Source organism: Marmota marmota, unplaced genomic scaffold (genome assembly GCF_001458135.2).
Source record: "Marmota marmota marmota unplaced genomic scaffold, marMar, whole genome shotgun sequence".
NCBI classification, from domain to species: Eukaryota; Metazoa; Chordata; class Mammalia; order Rodentia; family Sciuridae; genus Marmota; species Marmota marmota.
Window position 1 is genome coordinate 894,426 of NW_025999897.1, and position 17,620 is coordinate 912,045.

Below are 17,620 nucleotides of genomic sequence, written 5' to 3' on the forward strand. Positions count from 1 at the left end.
CATTAAGTCTCACATACCCCAACACCATAATATTGGGTGATTTAAATATATACTTCTCACCTATAGATAGGTCATCAAAACAAAATCAATAAAGATATCTTCAACCTAAACACTATGAATCAAATGGACCTAATGGACATATACAGAATGTTCCACCCCAAAACAGCTGAATTTACCTTCTCAGCTACATGGAACTTTTTCCAAAACAGATCATATTCTAGACCACAAAGCAAATCATATATATATATATATGATATATGTGTATAGGTGTGTGTATGTGTGTGTGTGTGTGTATATATATATATTTCCCATCAGAGCATAATAGAATGAAGCTAGAAATCAACAGCAAGAAAAATAATAGAATCCATATTAAACACATGGAGATTGAACAATACTCTTTTTAATGAAGAATGGATCAAAGATGAAATAAAAGTAAAGGGCTGGAGCTGGGGCTCAGTGGTAGAGTGCTCACCTAGCATGTGTGAGACCCTGGGTTCGATCCTCAGTACCACATAAAAATAAATAAAAAATAAAGGCGTTGTGTCCAACTACATCTAAAATTTTAAAAAAAGAAGAAGAAGAAAGAAAAGTAGAAATCAAGAAATTCTTAGAAATGAATGAGAACAGAGATACAACATATCAAAATCTCTGGGACAGTATGAAAGCAGTTCTAAGAGGAAAATTTACAGTAACTGTGTAACTACATTAAAAAACTAGAGAATCCCAAATAAATAAGCTTATGCTCGACTTCAAGGCCTTAAAAAAAGAACAAAATAATCCCAAATTCAGTAGAATCAAAAAAGAATTAAGATCAGAACCAAAATCAAAGAAAGTGAGAATTAGAAAACAATACACAGGATCAATGTAATGAGTAGTTGGTTCTTTGAAAAGATAAGAATGACAAATTCTTAGCCAAACTAACCAAAAGAACGAGTAAGAAGAGAAATCAATAAGATCAGAGGTCAAAAAGGAGATATCATCCCAGACCCTCTGAAATTCAGAGAATTACCAGAACTTATTTTGAAACTTTATACTCCAATAAACTGGAAAATCTGAAAGACATGGCCAGATTTCTTGACACATATGACCTGCCCAAACTAATCAGGAAGATATTAAAAAAAAAACTAAACAGACTAATATCAAATAATGATATCAAAACCACAATTAAAAACTTTCCAAAAAAAAGAAAAGCCTAGGACTTGATGGATTCTTACCTGAGTTCTACCAGATCTTTACAAAAGAACTAACACCAGTTTTTCTCAAATTATTCCATGAAATTGAAAGAAAGGAAACACTCCCAAATACATTTTATGAAGCCAGTATAACCCTAATACCAAAACCAAAATGCATCAAGGAAAGAAAACTACAGACCAAAATCCCTGATGAGTATAGATGCAATAATTCAATTATATGCAGTATAATCAAATGGGTTTCATTCCAGGGGTGCAAGGTTGGTTCAACATACACAAATCAATGTATATAGTTCATCTTTTAAACAGAATTGAGGGCAAAAATCACATGATCATCTCAATAGATGCAGAAAAGGCCTTGATAAAACCCAACATTCATTCATATTTAAAAACACTGGAGAAGCTAGGGATCAAAGGGACTTCCATCAACATCATATGACATAATATCATAGGCCATATGACAAATCCCAAAGCCAGCATCATATGGATGGAGAAAAACTAAAAGCATTTTCTCTAAAATCAGGAACAAGAAAAGGTGACAAGGCTATCCACTCTTACCGTTCCTATTCAATATAGTCCTTGGAACGTTAGCTAAAGTAATCAGGCAAGAAAAGGAAATTAAAGGGTTACAAATAGAAAAAGAAGTAGTCAGACTATCTCTGTTTGCCAATGACATGATCCTATATCTAGAAGACCAAAAAACTCTAGCAGAAGATTTCTAGAGCTTATAAATGAGTTCAGCAAAGCAGCAGGATACAAGATCAACACACATAGATAAAACATTTTACTATACTCCCAACAGTAATTCAGCCAAGAAAGAAATCAGGTAAACCATCTCATTCACAGTAACCACAAAAATAAATAAATAAGTAAATACTTGGGAATTAATCTAACCAAGGAGGTAGAAGAAGGAAAATTATAAAACACTGAAGAAAGAAATTGAAGAAGACCTTAAAAATAGAATGACATCTCCTATTCTTGGATAGACAGAATCAATATTGTTAAAATGACCATACTACCAAAAGCAGTACACAGATTCAGTGAAATCCCCATCAAAATACCAATGACATTCTTCACAGAATTAAAAAAAAATATATTCTTAGGGGCTGGAGTTGTGGTTCAGCAGTAGAGCGCTTGCCTAGCACGTGTGAGGCCCTGGGTTCAATCCTCAGTAACACGTAAAAATCAGTAAAATAAAGGTATTGTGTCCAACTACAACTAAAAAATAAATATTAAAAAATTCTTAAATTCATTTGGAAGAATAAGATCGAAAATTATCATAGTACAGCAATAAAGCCACATCAGTGTTTATAACTGCATGACTCACAATAGCTAAATTATAGAACAAACCCAGATGCTTATCAATAGATGAATGGATTAAGAAATTGTGAGATAGATAGATATAGATATATATATATACACACATACACATATATTAAGAAATTGTGATATATATATGTGTGTGTGTGTATGTATGTATGTATGTATGTGTATGTATGTATGTATGTATGTGTGTATATATATATATATATATATATATATATATATATATATATATGCGCACATATTAAATGAAATCAGCCAAACTCAGAACTCAAAGGTTGAATATTTTCTCTCATATGCGGAAGCTAGAGTAAAATAAAGGAAAGCAGGGAGGAGGGATACGCTAACATAAAGAACCAATCAAATATAAATGAGTAGAAAGCAAAAGGAGGTCTAGTAGAGTACAGGAAGGAGAATGGGAGAGAGGAAGGAGGATGGGAGGAAAAGGGAGGCATCATGAACTGAAATAGAATTCCATGCATGTATGAGTTTGTTGGGATGAACCCAGCTACTATGTATAGCTGTAAAGCTCTAATAAAAGAAATGCAAATTAAAACTACAATGAGATTTCATCTCACTCCAGTCAGAATGGCAATTATCAAGAATATATGCAATAGTAAGTGTTGGTGAGGATGTGGAAAAAGAGATTCACTCATATATTTCTGGTGGGACTGCAAATTGGAGTAACCACTATGGAAAGCAGTATGGTCATTTCTCAGAAAACTTGGAATGGAACTACCATTTGACCCAGCTATCCCACTCCTCAGTTTATACTCAAAGGACTTAAAATCAGCATAGTACAGTGACGAAGCCACATCAATGTTTATAACAGCTCAATTCACAATAGCTAAGCAATGGAACCAACCCCAGGTGCTCTTCAGCAGATGAATGGATAAAGAAAATTTGGTACAAATATGCGGATACTGATTCACAGTAGGTGGCAAGAGGCGGGGGAATGGAAGCACACCAGATTGGACAAAGGGGAATGAGGGGAGTGAAGAGGGATGGTTACAGAAAAGACAGTAGAATGAACCAAACATAAATTTCCTATGTTCATATATGAATACATGACCAGTGTAACTCCACATTATGTAAACCATAAGAATGAGAAGTTATACTCCGTGTATGTATATGTCAAAATACATCCTACTGTCATACATTATAACTAAAAAAAAAAGAAGAAAATGCCAAAGGCATACTTTATGATTTAAAAAAAGCTCTAATAAATAGTAAATATTACTGATCTAAATGTGTCACATACTTTTTACAAATACTTATGATATACTCAATACTCCTAATTGAATGCTTTTTGTTGGTTTTTTTGCCAAATTTGCATCTGCAGCTATCCAGTATTTGCAACCTAATCATGATTTGACAAATGGAGATGCATCTCAATTTGTTAACTCTTTTACCAGTAACTTCACTGTCATTAAATCTGATATGGGATCTATTGTTAAACTACTCCTCTTCATATAAATTATATTGCTTAAACTGAAACTTCTTTCAGCTTTAACTCTAACTCAAACACTAATTTGTAACATTTGCCAATTTCCAGCATGTAAATATTCCCACCATGGCCAATTTCAAGTTACCAATGTGATACTGCTGAATACAAAGGTGGAAAGAGGTGCACAGTAAATATAAATAACCTCAAGAGGATAGATAATAATAAGATGTAATTCAATAGGAAGTTATGAGAATTGAGGGTTTTTATGTTTGGTTTGGTTTGATGGTTGTTTATGCAATGCTGGAGATCAAACCCAGGGCCTCTCACATGCTAAACAAGTGCTGTACCACTGAACTACAGCACTAGCTCCAGGTTTAAGTATACTTTGACCTTTGTTTTTATTTGTTTTATTTAATTTTTAACAAATGAGTGGCTTTGCTTAACAACCAGCTTGCAAAATTCCTGAAAAATTCAACAATAAGCTCTCATGGACCACTACAGACCATCACCACATCACTGCATAGGATGCTTCAGTGAAACAGCTACCCTGTTGGCTGATGTGGTATGTCACCAAGAGAATATTAAGTAAAACCAAAAATTGTATTATCTATGGAAGGTTTTTTTTTTAGCACTCTATACAATCAAATTCCTGGAAATAGGGCTATCTCATTTTTTTGTGGTTAGTAGCCATCTCTTTTAGTAGACCCAAACTGTTCTTATGCTTCTGAGAGGAAGAAGGATGATAATCACTCTGCTCTGAAGAAATACAAGTCTTTAATTTTCTCCATTTTGGTGTTATTGGGGAAATAAGGTTCTGTTTCTTTAACTTAAACAGAAAGAATATGTATTTTTAAAATCATATGCTACATAAGTGAATTATATTCAAGAGAAACATGAACTGTACATGGTAGGACAGATGCTAATCAGGGCAGTTTAGGGTTTCTACACAAGGGCAGTTGATTTGGATTCTTCTTGTATGCAAGAGATTTAGTGGTACTTGGATGATCCTGCCATCTTCAAAACCTCACAGGCTAGTGTCAGTAATATAGTTTTCCACCTGAAGTTTGAGCTGATACAACTTCTTGTTTCAGATTGTCTCCTACCTACTTGATCTTCCAGAAAAAGATGAAGAAGAAGTAGAGCGAGCACAGATCAACAGCTTTGACAGTCTCTGGGGAGAGACAGGTACTTCTAATAGATATTGCTTGTTTCTCTCATGAATGTGTTATGTTTGTGTGGACAGATGCCCGCAGCTACAGCTTATCCATACCCTTATTTCTTCTTTGGCATACCTTTGGCACATCACTGTCTTATGATTTTTGTGTTAGAGACCTATTCAGCCCAAGTAAAAAAGTCAGTCTTCTTTTTCTTTCTTTCAGTCCTCTTTCCCTTTGGGTTCTCCATACCATTAGCACTTCCAAACAAAACATTTTCCCACTCTTGTTTCCAAATATTTTTAGAAGACTAAAAGTTTATTTTCAGTGTTCCAACATGAGCAAAAGATGATTGTGGAATTTCTCTTTTTTATTTGATCCTTGTAGTTCTTCCACCAAAATGATTCTCTTCACCTGCAATTGTAAACCAGAAGATTACTTATTTATCGATTCCTGGCTTAGTTGTTACCGTGGTACAGTAATATCTGACACACTTAAACTTTATGTTATAAGTAAAGTTGCCCTATAAGGCCCAACTCCGTGCATTTCTTCTTAGCATATTGCAAAGCAACTTCTTTATCACTTGATACTTACTATACAAACACAAGCCTCTTCCTTGTGGCCTTTGCAGGAAATGATTGTTATCTTTCCACCAAATCTAAACTGGAGCATCTGAAGAAACATTAGTAACCCTTGATGTGTTTTTGTGAAACCAGGGCAAGGAAGATGGTAGCATAGCCACAGATATGTGTCATATTTGCCAGGAGAAAAAGACCAAAATTGATATTAGGCCATTTATTTTGCTCAACAAGAAGGGGTATACATTTTGGTTGTTAAAAATAAGAGAAGATTCTTGAACTTATTAAACATTTATATCAACCTATTGAATTGTAATGTTTCTTCCCATGGTAAAATTTCATGTAGATTTCATGACTTTTTTAAGTAGTCATCATGTGGAATGGTCCAAAGCTTAGGAATTTTCTTCTCAAACAATCCCTTCCTCTGTAAGAGCCAAAAGGAACAGATGCCAGGCAGCTGCAGCTTAAGAGCCCATGACAGATTAAGGGAAAATGTGCATCTGGAAACAGCTGCTATCTCGGAAAACAACCCCGCCCCTATGGGAGCCAGAGTACAGGCTGAGGGAAACGAACTGGCCAGGACAGCAGCAGTTCTGGAGTATTCTTATGTGAACTAGAGCTATAGAAAAGACCTGTTGGTTTACTTTTCCTGTCAACACAACCTTCCCCAGTACAGTATTGCCGTAGCTCCCAGTAGACCCCTTAATGCCAAGGGCACAGGCGTATAAACCACCGAGATTGGCAAAAAAGTCATGGTTCAGTGGTGATAATGATAGAAACCATAAGGCTCATAGTCACAGTGATCAATGTCACACACATGCTAGTGAAAGAAATTCTCAAAAAAGTTCAAGGCCATGAACTAAATGGAAGTCTTATTTTTATTGATAGGAATTTACTAGAATAAAACTTTATGGCCTCAGAATTTTAAAAAGTTTTTTGCACTTAAAGTATACAGAGATTTTTATATAAAAGTCAAAACTTCATATCAGTTTGCTTGTAATCAGAATTGTGTTTAACTTGGTATTTGTATGCAATAATTTCAGTATTAGAAACAGAAAATGGTATTTAAATACAAGTTGAAATGAAATGTATTTGTAATATAATTTTTAGATATAATTTTAAAAACATTTGATTTCAAAAAATTTCCTGGAAAAAAAATGTTGTCATTGCTTTATGAAAATGACCCTAAAACTCACTCATCACTAATATAGATGGACTTTAAGCTGCTTTTATGTCTACACAGATAAGTTTACAAAGAATGCATTTTCCTTTCTAACAGCACATAATCATTTAATATTTATAATGACCCACTGAATTGTGATGTTTTCTCCAGTGGCCAAATCATATATATGTTTCTGTATATAAGACTGGTCTGTTACCTGCAGCTAGCTAGTGGGATCACCAACCCTGCAACCCTGACCTGAGAGAGAAAATTTTTATCTAAGGAAAATATAATGGTCATGATGTTCCCAACAATCTATATCATTTACTATATCAAATCTAGGATACTACAAAGTATAAGAAACTATGTAAGTATTATTTTATATGCCACTATAAAAACAAAAAGTTCTGCTAATTATACTAATACTATTCTTTATTATCATATCAATTGCAATATGCAGCCTCATTTCAGAAATATTAAGATTAGATGGAAGTGAATCTTAGGCTCAATTAAATACGCTTAACATAATAAGATATTGAGATATAATTTTTCATGTATCACATTTTCTAAGAGCAGATCACTAGAGTATCCTGGTTACTTTTGTCCTCTTTTGTAGCTCTTAATACTTCTATAGATATAATTTTACATCTAGCTTTTTCCATCTTGTCAACCCCCTCCCATCCCATAGTTTTCACAGACTTATGGAACAACAACAAAAAAATCAAGAAGATGACAAGGTTGTCCCATCACCTTATGTTAGGGGCACAGACCAGGACCAGCATTAAGAGCTTCTAACAACTCTAGAAGCCAGCTCTGAAAATCATTACCCAAAAGAAGCCAGAGTTCACAAATTTAATCAGATTCCTTTCATTTCTGCCTTTCTCATTTTTGCCTATATTATCACAGCTACCTCCTAACCAGGGTCCTCCTAACCGATCTTCCTGCCTCTAGCCTCACCCTTTTGTGATTTTTCTCACAGGCTTCAGGTACAGGGGTCCTCAGCCATCATCTGTTTATGTCACTTGTTACTTCCCTGCTTACTGACATTTGTTAAATACTTTTAGAATTAAATTCTTCAAGGAGGCATACAAAGACTGGCCATTATCTCCAGACTTATCTACTTGTCTTCTCCAGTAGTTCTGATAATAAACATGTCATTCCCCACCTAGTGCCTTTACATACTCCTTTGACTCTGGGCCTCGCTGCCTTGTCCTTGTATACCTATAAGACTCCTAGTTAACTTTTATCATCTAGCTCAGATTGTCCTATCTTCCTGGAGGCCTTCTCAATACTTATTCCTCTGTGCCACCTCCATACCATGGACATATCTCTGTTGTGCTTATCACACTGTACAGTAATGTATTTTCTTTCTGGACCATGAGTTCCTTGAGAACAAATAGCTCAATCAATGTTTAATTAATGTGATTTTGAATAGTAGTATTCAGTTTATGTCTCCCCAACCACCTTCTCTCATTAATCATACATGCTGTACTCTTTCAAGGTTGAAAATAGGAAAAAAGAGTCATTTGCTTCTCTGTATTCTATTTACTGTCAGCATCCCATCCAAGCAGACTTTGGCTATTTCCTCCAACTCTGAGCTGCATCCTGTCAACTTCTTCAAACTCCTTGTATGTTTCCCTTTGAAAAAAGCCCATTTATGTCAGATAATCTCATCAGATGCTGACCAGCTAGGGAACAAATTCTGTTTCTGGTCTCCTAGGAAGGGATTTTGTTCCTAACTGCTATGTTTGTTCTAAGAATCAATTTGTTTTACAGACCTAGCTTTACCTTAATCTCCTTTCTCTCAAAATTCTAACAGTTTTTGATAAGACTCATAAAACCCAGCCAAAGCAACTCCTTGCTCTTGGATTTTGAAAAGTTCAGACTCCATTTTACATAGTTATATGTTGTTTTGAGATGAAATTGGCCAGCTGTGTTAATAACCATGTCTAGCTATCAGCTGAAGGTTATTGCCAAATGACATCATAACCTAAGCAACAGAGATGATACAAAAAAAAAAAAAAAGACCAAATGGAACATTGCCTCTCATAAAAATGCATTATTTGATAGAGAGAAATGGGTCAACCAGAGTAATAAAATTCTTAAAATAGACAGTATAACTTTACAGACGGGCACTGGCTGTGAATATTCACATGTATTTTCTGAGCTAGCATCATTAGTGAGAGGTTTGATTCTGAACTATTGTCTGTTTTCTCCAGGGTGCTCTAAATTATTTTTGTGGTAAAGATTCTTTGGCCCCCACACATAGGTTTGCTGCAACCCTGTAACCTAGTAGCTAACTTTAAATGGGGTCAGAACCTGGGAATGGTTTGTTTTATGTTCCAACAAGATGATTCTTTTTGTTTTTATTTGTTTGTCTGTTTTTGTTGTTGTTGTTGTTGTTTTAACCAGGAATTGAATCCAGGGGGACTTAACCACTGAACCACATTTCCAGCCCTTTTTTATATTTTCATTTAGGGTCTCACTGACTTGCTTAGGACCTTGCTACATTGTTGAGGCTGGCTTTGAACTCTGGATCCTCCTGCTCAGCCTCCCAAACCACTGGGATTACAGGCATGAGCCACTGCTCCCAGCACAAGATGATTCTTACGATGCCTAACCTATGTCTATCCCAGTAAAATTCTTAAACTACTCTTGTGTTCTCACCAACATACAATTTCAAATTTCTTGTTAGAAATTTGAACTTGAAAGAGAGAAGATCACTTGGATTTAAAGATCCAGAAACAAAACTTCTTTGTAAAGTCAGTAATTATAGCCATTAACTCTTGTTAATCCAACAAGGCTTGGAAGTGATTACCTTAGATAGAACCAAGCTTCTGCCCTGCCATGAGGAACTGAATGAGAAATGCTAATGTCAAGAGTTCCAAAATAAAATTGAAAATAAACCATAAGGCAAACCATAGATCTGGTTTGACTGTGTACATTTTCAAAAATTGCCACATTTTCCTTCATAAGCCCCATCTTATTTGGGGGAAAGGAAGGATTACTTGAAGGTTTATCTTCATGGAAATTATAGATAGTTTTAATTTTGCATATGGTGCAATTGTGGGTAAATAACAATCCTAAAGACAAAAATGCCATAATTTGCACTTCAGTGGAAAAAAATACAAATGACCATTTGATTTGAATTTCAGTGGCTTCTCTGATTGCAACATTTACAAACTGAAATGTTTGCACCTGCCAAATGTTATCATTTTCTGATCTGTCATTGGAATAGGTGACCATAATAAAGGAAGGACCTGTTTGTTGCCTGCTACATCCATTTCCCAGTTCAATTTGGGGAAAATTTTTTTCTGTCCTCTTTCTTTAAAATTAAGCATAAAATCCTCCCTACCCTTCATCCATTCTTTAAAACAATAAACATATGCATTTTAAATTCCCTGCTTAAATTAAATAACTGTTAAGAGATGGACTTGGTATCTCCAAATTCTTCTTTCTGCTATTAAAATAGCACACTAAGAATGAAATTAGCACTCAGAGAATGTCTGCTGTATCAAAGATCACAAATAATGGACAATAGCATAAAAAGAATGTAAAAAAGTTTTCCTGCTATATCCTTTATACTCACAACAGCTATTTTTTGTCTGTGATTCCATTATTTTATATTCAGAAGAAAATGGCCATTGTCCCTCTTCTTTTCTCATCTTTAAGACCATTATTTTGAATGATCTGATCTTTTTGGAACTGGGAATGGAACCCACAGCCTTGTGAATGCTAGGCAAGTGCTCTATCACTGAGCGACATCCCCAGCCCTTTTTTATTTTTTAGTTTGAAACAAGTTCTCCCTAAGTTGCCTAGGTGACCTTGAACTTGCAATCCTCCTCTCCTGCCTCAGCCTTCTGAGTAGCTGGGATTACAGGTGTGCACCACCATACCTGGCTGTCATTTGGATCTGCATGTAAAAATGTTTGCAAATATACAAGAAACTTCTGTCTCTATGAAAGAGTGAGAGAAACAAAGAAAAAAACGACAATGAAAAACTGGCTCCAAGGCCCTTAAACTCTAATTCCTGACTTTGGTTCTTTGAGACCTCAGAAGTAAAGGTTGGCCAGTGGTGGTTCCCATCCAATTCTAAAGAAGACTATCTCTGCCAAGTCCCTTCTCTCTATATTCCACTCATTCATAGGCTGGCAGGTTTTTAATTAGGACAAGAAACAAAAGAGAGGTAGGCTAAAGGCAAAGAAGATAATATGGGTAGGGAAAATGAAACTCAGTGAGTTTGATCAAAGGCGGTTTTTCAGTGGATTTATTATTATGGTTGTCCCCAGATATTGTGAGCCCATTTAAATTTTTTTAATTCAAACATTTCCTTCCTGGCTGGGCATGGTGGTGCTCAACTGTAACCCCAGCTACTTGGAAAGCTATGGCAGAGGATTGAAAATTCAAGGCCAGCCTCACCAACTTAGACCTTGTCTCCAAATAAAAAATAAAAAGTACTAGGGATGTAGTTCAGTGATAAAGAATCCCGAGAAAAAGGATCTTAGCTTCCTAGAAAAGGCAGCTAAAATCATTATTCTTGGAGGTAAGGTAGTAATTATATTGATCAAACAGTTACTGTGTTGCATAAAACAAATCATTTGGAAATGCCTTAATGCCATACTTGACAGTGAGGCCTGGAGAAGACAAGAACCACCTATCCTCAGTCTTTGTTCTCTGCCTTTAGCCCTGACAGCTGCAGCCGGAAGAGGCAAACTGGAGGTATGCCGTCTGCTCTTGGAGCAAGGCGCAGCAGTGGCCCAGCCAAACCGCCGAGGGGCAGTGCCCCTGTTCAGCACTGTTCGCCAGGGCCACTGGCAGGTAAGCAGGGAAGCTACTTGCAGCTTCTCAGGCCTTGGAGCCCTTATTCATAAATTTTGAGTTACCCAGCAGTTACCAGGTTTGAGAACTGGGCCTTTGTTCTTATGAATCTGCTTAATTAAGAAGGTGATAAAAAGTTAAAGTTCAAAGCAGTCATTGTGATCTAGATTGACTAACTACTTTTGTCCTGGCCATGCAGTGATCTCCTTCTCACACTTCACAGTAGTAACCAGTATATTGGAAAGTTCAGTTCTCAGCAGATCTCTGCTAAACCACTTACTCACAGGGTTTCAGACTTGGTAAAAGAAAGTGGTGGTATATGCAAATTCGAGTTATGTGATCTTTCCCACTGTTTGGATTCTAAATAAATGTTAATTTATATATTTAGGATGGAAAAGAAAGCTTCGTAATAATAATCTTTAGATATATATGAGTAGGAAAAAAAAGATTCTAAAAGCCAAACAGTGTAAAGAGCTATCAGAGGCACTTCAGTAGTCAGTTCAGAGTAAATATTCACTGCTACAAGCAGGCTCGCAGCCCCTAGAATAATAAATATAATAAATAAGAATAGAATAATAAATGTCAGTGCATTAATAAAATGCACTGACATAGGTAGTGATTTGTGTTGGAACTTCCATTTTGGGATTGTTCAGACTGCATTACATCTTGGCATATATATATATATATGTATATATATATTTTTTTTTTACTTAATGGCTCAATCAGATATTCAGAGATGAAACTCTCATTCAACTCTCCTTAAGAGAGTTAGAGATTAAATCACATTAGGACTGAATAGGTACTTATAAGGGGTTCTATTAGTAGAAAACTAATAGAATTTATAGAGGTGACTTACCTGTATAGCCATATAAGTTCACACACTTTAGGGAACAGTATGCATGCGTCTTCTCAATAGTTCTTTTTGGACCAATTGCTCCCTGTTTCTCTGCATTTACAGATTGTTGATCTTCTACTTACCCATGGAGCTGATGTCAACATGGCAGACAAGCAAGGTCGTACTCCCCTGATGATGGCTGCTTCTGAAGGCCATCTGGGAACTGTGGACTTTCTTCTTGCACAAGGTCAGTAATACGATGCCAGAGTTGAATGGTCAGTGCCCATAATAACTTAATGGACTCCTGATTTTCAGCAGTAGATTTCAGGAGATGTTAAGAATATTATTGGGGCTAGGGATAATAGCTCAGTTGGTAGAGTGCTTGCCTTGCAAGTGCAGTGCCTTGGGTTCAATCCCCAGCACCACACACACAAAAAAAAAGAATGAATTAATGAATGAATGAATATTATTGGGCTGGGGTTGTGGCTCAGTGGTAGAGCACTTGCCTAGCACTGTGAGGCACTGGGTTCCAGCCTCAGCACCACATAAAAATAAATAAAAAAAGGCATTGGGTCCATCTACAACTAAAAAAGAATTTTAAAAAGAATGAATGTTATTAATCCAATTGGTTAGAAAATGAAAAAGGCCATCTCCTGACCTCTTATATACAATGGAATCCCTCTAACCCTGATATTCATTGTTTCCTGTGACCTGAGGGATTTTTAAATTAACACATTCTGAACTCATTCAAATCAATTATCTCCAAACTTTTATTTGCTTTAATGTATTCTCAATAAACGTTCCTCTTCCAGGGGTTGTATTTTGACTTTATCTGTTCTGCACAACTAACATTTTTCTTGAATCCAAAAGAGCTAATAGTAGGACCCTGGTTGGGGAACCAGGATATTATAGGAGGTGGTCATTTATGAGCTCGATGAGCTTTTCCTCCTATAGAGCTCCAGCCTCATAAAGCATTTCAGGCTCCTGTGCAAAACAATGGTTGGTGATGATAGACCTCCACAGTAGAAAAAGGCTGGAGTCATTGGTGGTACTGCAGTGCCATCTGTGGGGCCTTATGAGCATTTGCACAAAGCAGGTGATAGAGCTAAAGCTATGATTTCACCTCCACTGTTTAGTAAACTGGACTTATACATCTTTAATTATATCCACAAATCATCACATACTTTTCTTCAAGGAAAACAACTCCCAAAGAATTATTCCCAAGCTTTAGCAGCTGAGGTTAGTTGAATTAAGATAAAGACTGGTTTGCTTCTAAGATTTTAAACTTCAGCACAATCAGAGACTTATTGAATCTTCAGCTATATCCTTCAAGGAAGATCTTTTTATCACAGCCTCAGACTCAAAGCTGTGTCAGAATCAGAGAGTTAATCTTCCAGTATACACAGTGGCTCTCGCCTCCTTACTATAAGCCACCAAACAAGTCTGGCTTAATGATATCTTCTGTTGGGGAAAGGGGAGGCTGTGGGAACAGAGGGAGGGAATATGCCTAGATTCTCAAGATAAGAACGTGGCAGGAATAAATGTTCCAGAGCAAACTATGTGCCCTGGAAAAGCAGAACCTCTTCAGCCACTGATAACCTCTGGATAGCATCAGTGCCTGCCACTGGCCAGTAGAAGTTCATTAGGCATGGATCTAAAGATTTGCTCTCCCTTTTCTTTCTCACTGAAGACATTCTGGTCTTTAGACTGATTCTCTTTGTTTTTCTCTTACACTTAATGAGAAGCTTTCACTAAGCCAACAATTTTGCATTTATTTAGCCTTCATTATTTGTAGAACACTATGTTAGGAACTATGAATGATTTTTTTAATTAATAAACTTAATTTGTATCCTCAAAAGGTCTGTAATCTGGCAAAGAAGAGATAAAACAGAACTAGAAGGCAAAGAATCCTAAATGTTTTAATACAGGTAACTGAGTTAAAATAGGAAATATTTGAAATTTGAGTGAAGAAAAAATATTCTCTATTTAGGGAGGGGGAGTAATGTGGAAGAAAGGCCAAGCAAGAAGTAATAGTGCAGAATAGTCTGGGAAAATACATAAGTTGTCTAGTGAAGTACATGAGGACTGCTGGGAAACAAAACTGGAAAGTTATGTGGAAATAAATGGTAAAGGACCAGTTTAAAAGAATTTGGACTTAATTCTGAAGGAAATAGAGAGTCTTTAAAGATTTTTTAAAAGGTTGGGGTTGGGGTGTAGCTCCGTGGTAGAGCTTTTGCTCTAGATACAAGATCCTCCAGCACCAAAAAAGAAAAACCTTAAAGATATTGATGCCAGTACTATTCTTTCTTTAAAAAAAAATTACTCTGGCAGTAGTGTGAATAGTAAAATTTGATGTAGGAATGATACTGCTATTGTAATAGAATAGATGAAACATATGGAGGGCCTAATACAGGGACAGTCACTATCAAAATAGAACAAAAGGAACAAGTGCAATAAATATTTTGTATATAAAGACTTATTATCCAGGCCCAGTGGTGCACACCTATAATCCCAGCTACACAGGAGGCTGACGCAGGAGGATCCCAAATTTCAAGGCCAGCCTGGGCACCTTAGTGAAAACCTGTCTCAAAATAAAAAGGTATAGGAATATAATTCAGTGGCAGAGTGCTACCTAGCATGCATGAGGCCCTAAGCTTGATTGCCTAAAAAATTAAAAATCCTAATTAAATACAAGAAATAAGAAAGAAAGAAGGGTTGAAAATAACTCCAAAGTTGTAAAATCAGTGTTAGAACTTTAGATGGATGACAACTGTGATTTCATTAACTACTTTAGAAAAAAGAGAGAAGGAGAAGATTACAAATTGAATTTTGGAAGTATCAAACACTTTACAGATTTGTCGTGTATATATCCTTTTAATGCCTTAAATTCCAATTTTCCTTATTTTTATAAAATCAATTTATCTATAATATTCATCCAAAATCTTCTTATCCTTCTGCTTTTTCCACCACTGGAGATGCTGTCCAGAGAACTTACAGATGTTATAGCTGAGAAAACTTTTTGGAGTTTCAGGTTCATTCCATGTTCACTCTAGAGTCAGTGTTTTAACTGCAGACTATACCATTATGAAAAGATAAACCCATGCATAAAGGGCTTTCATCCCATTTGGAGGTTTAGTGCCTTCCAGTTTTTCATCATACTATGGGAAACCACAAGTTGGCTGACATCTAGGGATATAAAGGGTAGAGGCCAGATAACTGCTGAGTAGACCCTTAGCCTGACTGTGGCAGATCCAAAACTTGAACTGACATCTGAATCCTGTCCAACTAAGGAGGCATCCTGAAAAAGTGTCCCATGTGCAGTAAGTTAAGTTGATCTCTAATTTAGTTAGTAAGTAGGACCTTCCATCTGTATGTAGAGATTGTCTTAGGTGCTCTTCAAAACTGTCAAGGAAATGATGGGTTCCCTGCCATCGAAGAGTTGCAGCCTAGGCCTAAGAACAAAATGTATATTGAACTGCAGACTAATTTTACATAACAGTGTGTAAAGGATGTTTGATCCTTACAGATGAAACTAGAAATGTTTGACAGGATACAGATGCAGAATATAAAAGGGATTAAGATGGTAGGTATGGGGTTATTGAAGATGGCTAACTGTTTAAACTCTGAGTGATTTCTTAATTATTTTTTAAAGTGACATGATGTTTTGCTATATGTAGTCATTGAAGAATGGCTAAATCAAACTACTTAACATTACTTTTACTTCACAATACTCATTTTTGTGGTGGAAATGCTTAAAATCTTCTGTCATCAATTTTCAATTGTACAAAATATTGTTTTTAATTATAGTAACCATCATGTACAGTAACTGTCTTGAATTTATTCTTCCTGTGTAACTGAAAGTTTGTGTCCTTGTCCAATATCTCTCTGATTGCTCCATCCCCCAGCCTCTGGGAAATATCATTTTACTCTATGTTTCTATGAACTGGGCTTTTTTAGATTAAATCCAGAATTTCTTTTGTGACCTGGGTTCAGTATCCTCCCATGAGTACATGGCCTCTACTTTTGTAGGGGGAATAAAGTGATAAACATGTATTGGGCTCCTATTTTATGAGAATCTCTCAAGCAGTTTACACTGTTAAAAATGGAAGACTTCCACTCATTTCAGAAAACATTCATTGAGAATTTTTATATGCAAATGGGACACATAAAAACAGATAAAAGAATATATTAAGCAGATTCAAAATATAAATTAATGACAGATTGTGAGAGCTTCTTGGAGTCAGTGGGATTTGGAACAGTTTCTAGTAAATGGGTAGAAGTAAGGCAAGTTATGGGGAAAGTGAAGTATTTAACCCATAGGAGCAACCTAACCAAAGGTGAGGATTCAGGAGCATCTATGGGAGGAGATTCTAGAGGCAATGAGCACATCCATTTGACCAAAGTAGAAGATTCCCACAGGAGAATAATGAAACTTACTGATAGAGACTAAGCTTGGGGATAGACTGTAGAACACTTAAAATACCTAGTAAAACTACTGGGCTCTATTATATTGGCAGCTTATCAGATAAATTTTTTTTTAAGAGAGAGAGAATTTTTTAATATTTATTTTTTAGTTTTCGGTAGACACAACATCTTTATTTTATTTTTTTAATGTGGTGCTGAGGATCGAACCCAGCGCCCCATGCATGCCAGGCGAGCGCACTACTGCTTGAGCCACATCCCCAGTCCCAAGATCAATTTTCAATAGTTTTATTGAGATATAACTGATATATTAGTGTCAATATTAAAATGAAACATCCAAAAACAAAAGGTGTTCTTTGGCAGTGTTTATATCTTAAGTACTAGTTTTCCATCTGCTATGAATTTTCATGTTTCCTCAGTCCTATATTATCACTTGCTCCTATAGGTGCCTCTATTGCTTTAATGGACAAAGAAGGATTGACAGCCCTCAGCTGGGCTTGTTTGAAGGGTCATCTCTCAGTAGTACGTTCTCTGGTGGATAATGGAGCTGCCACAGACCATGCCGACAAGAATGGCCGCACCCCACTGGACTTGGCAGCTTTCTATGGTGATGCTGAGGTGGTGAGTGTCTTCACACTAGCCTCAGGACAGTAGGAATAGGGAAGATTCTCCATTGTGATACTGTCTTGAG

At 36.2% G+C, this 17,620-nt stretch overlaps 1 protein-coding gene across 8 annotated transcripts in view; it reads left to right on the forward strand.

Moving 5' to 3' along the window:
- The window catches only part of Tanc2 (tetratricopeptide repeat, ankyrin repeat and coiled-coil containing 2), a 429,902-nt gene that overhangs the window by 401,505 nt on the left and 10,777 nt on the right, over window positions 1-17,620 (forward strand). For all 8 annotated transcript variants that reach the window (XM_048798117.1, XM_048798120.1, XM_048798121.1 and 5 more), the window contains 4 exons: window positions 5,052-5,145; window positions 11,539-11,672; window positions 12,631-12,754; window positions 17,375-17,550. In XM_048798117.1, the coding sequence (XP_048654074.1) occupies window positions 5,052-5,145; window positions 11,539-11,672; window positions 12,631-12,754; window positions 17,375-17,550 (528 nt within the window). The remainder of the gene's footprint in view (window positions 1-5,051; window positions 5,146-11,538; window positions 11,673-12,630; window positions 12,755-17,374; window positions 17,551-17,620) is intronic.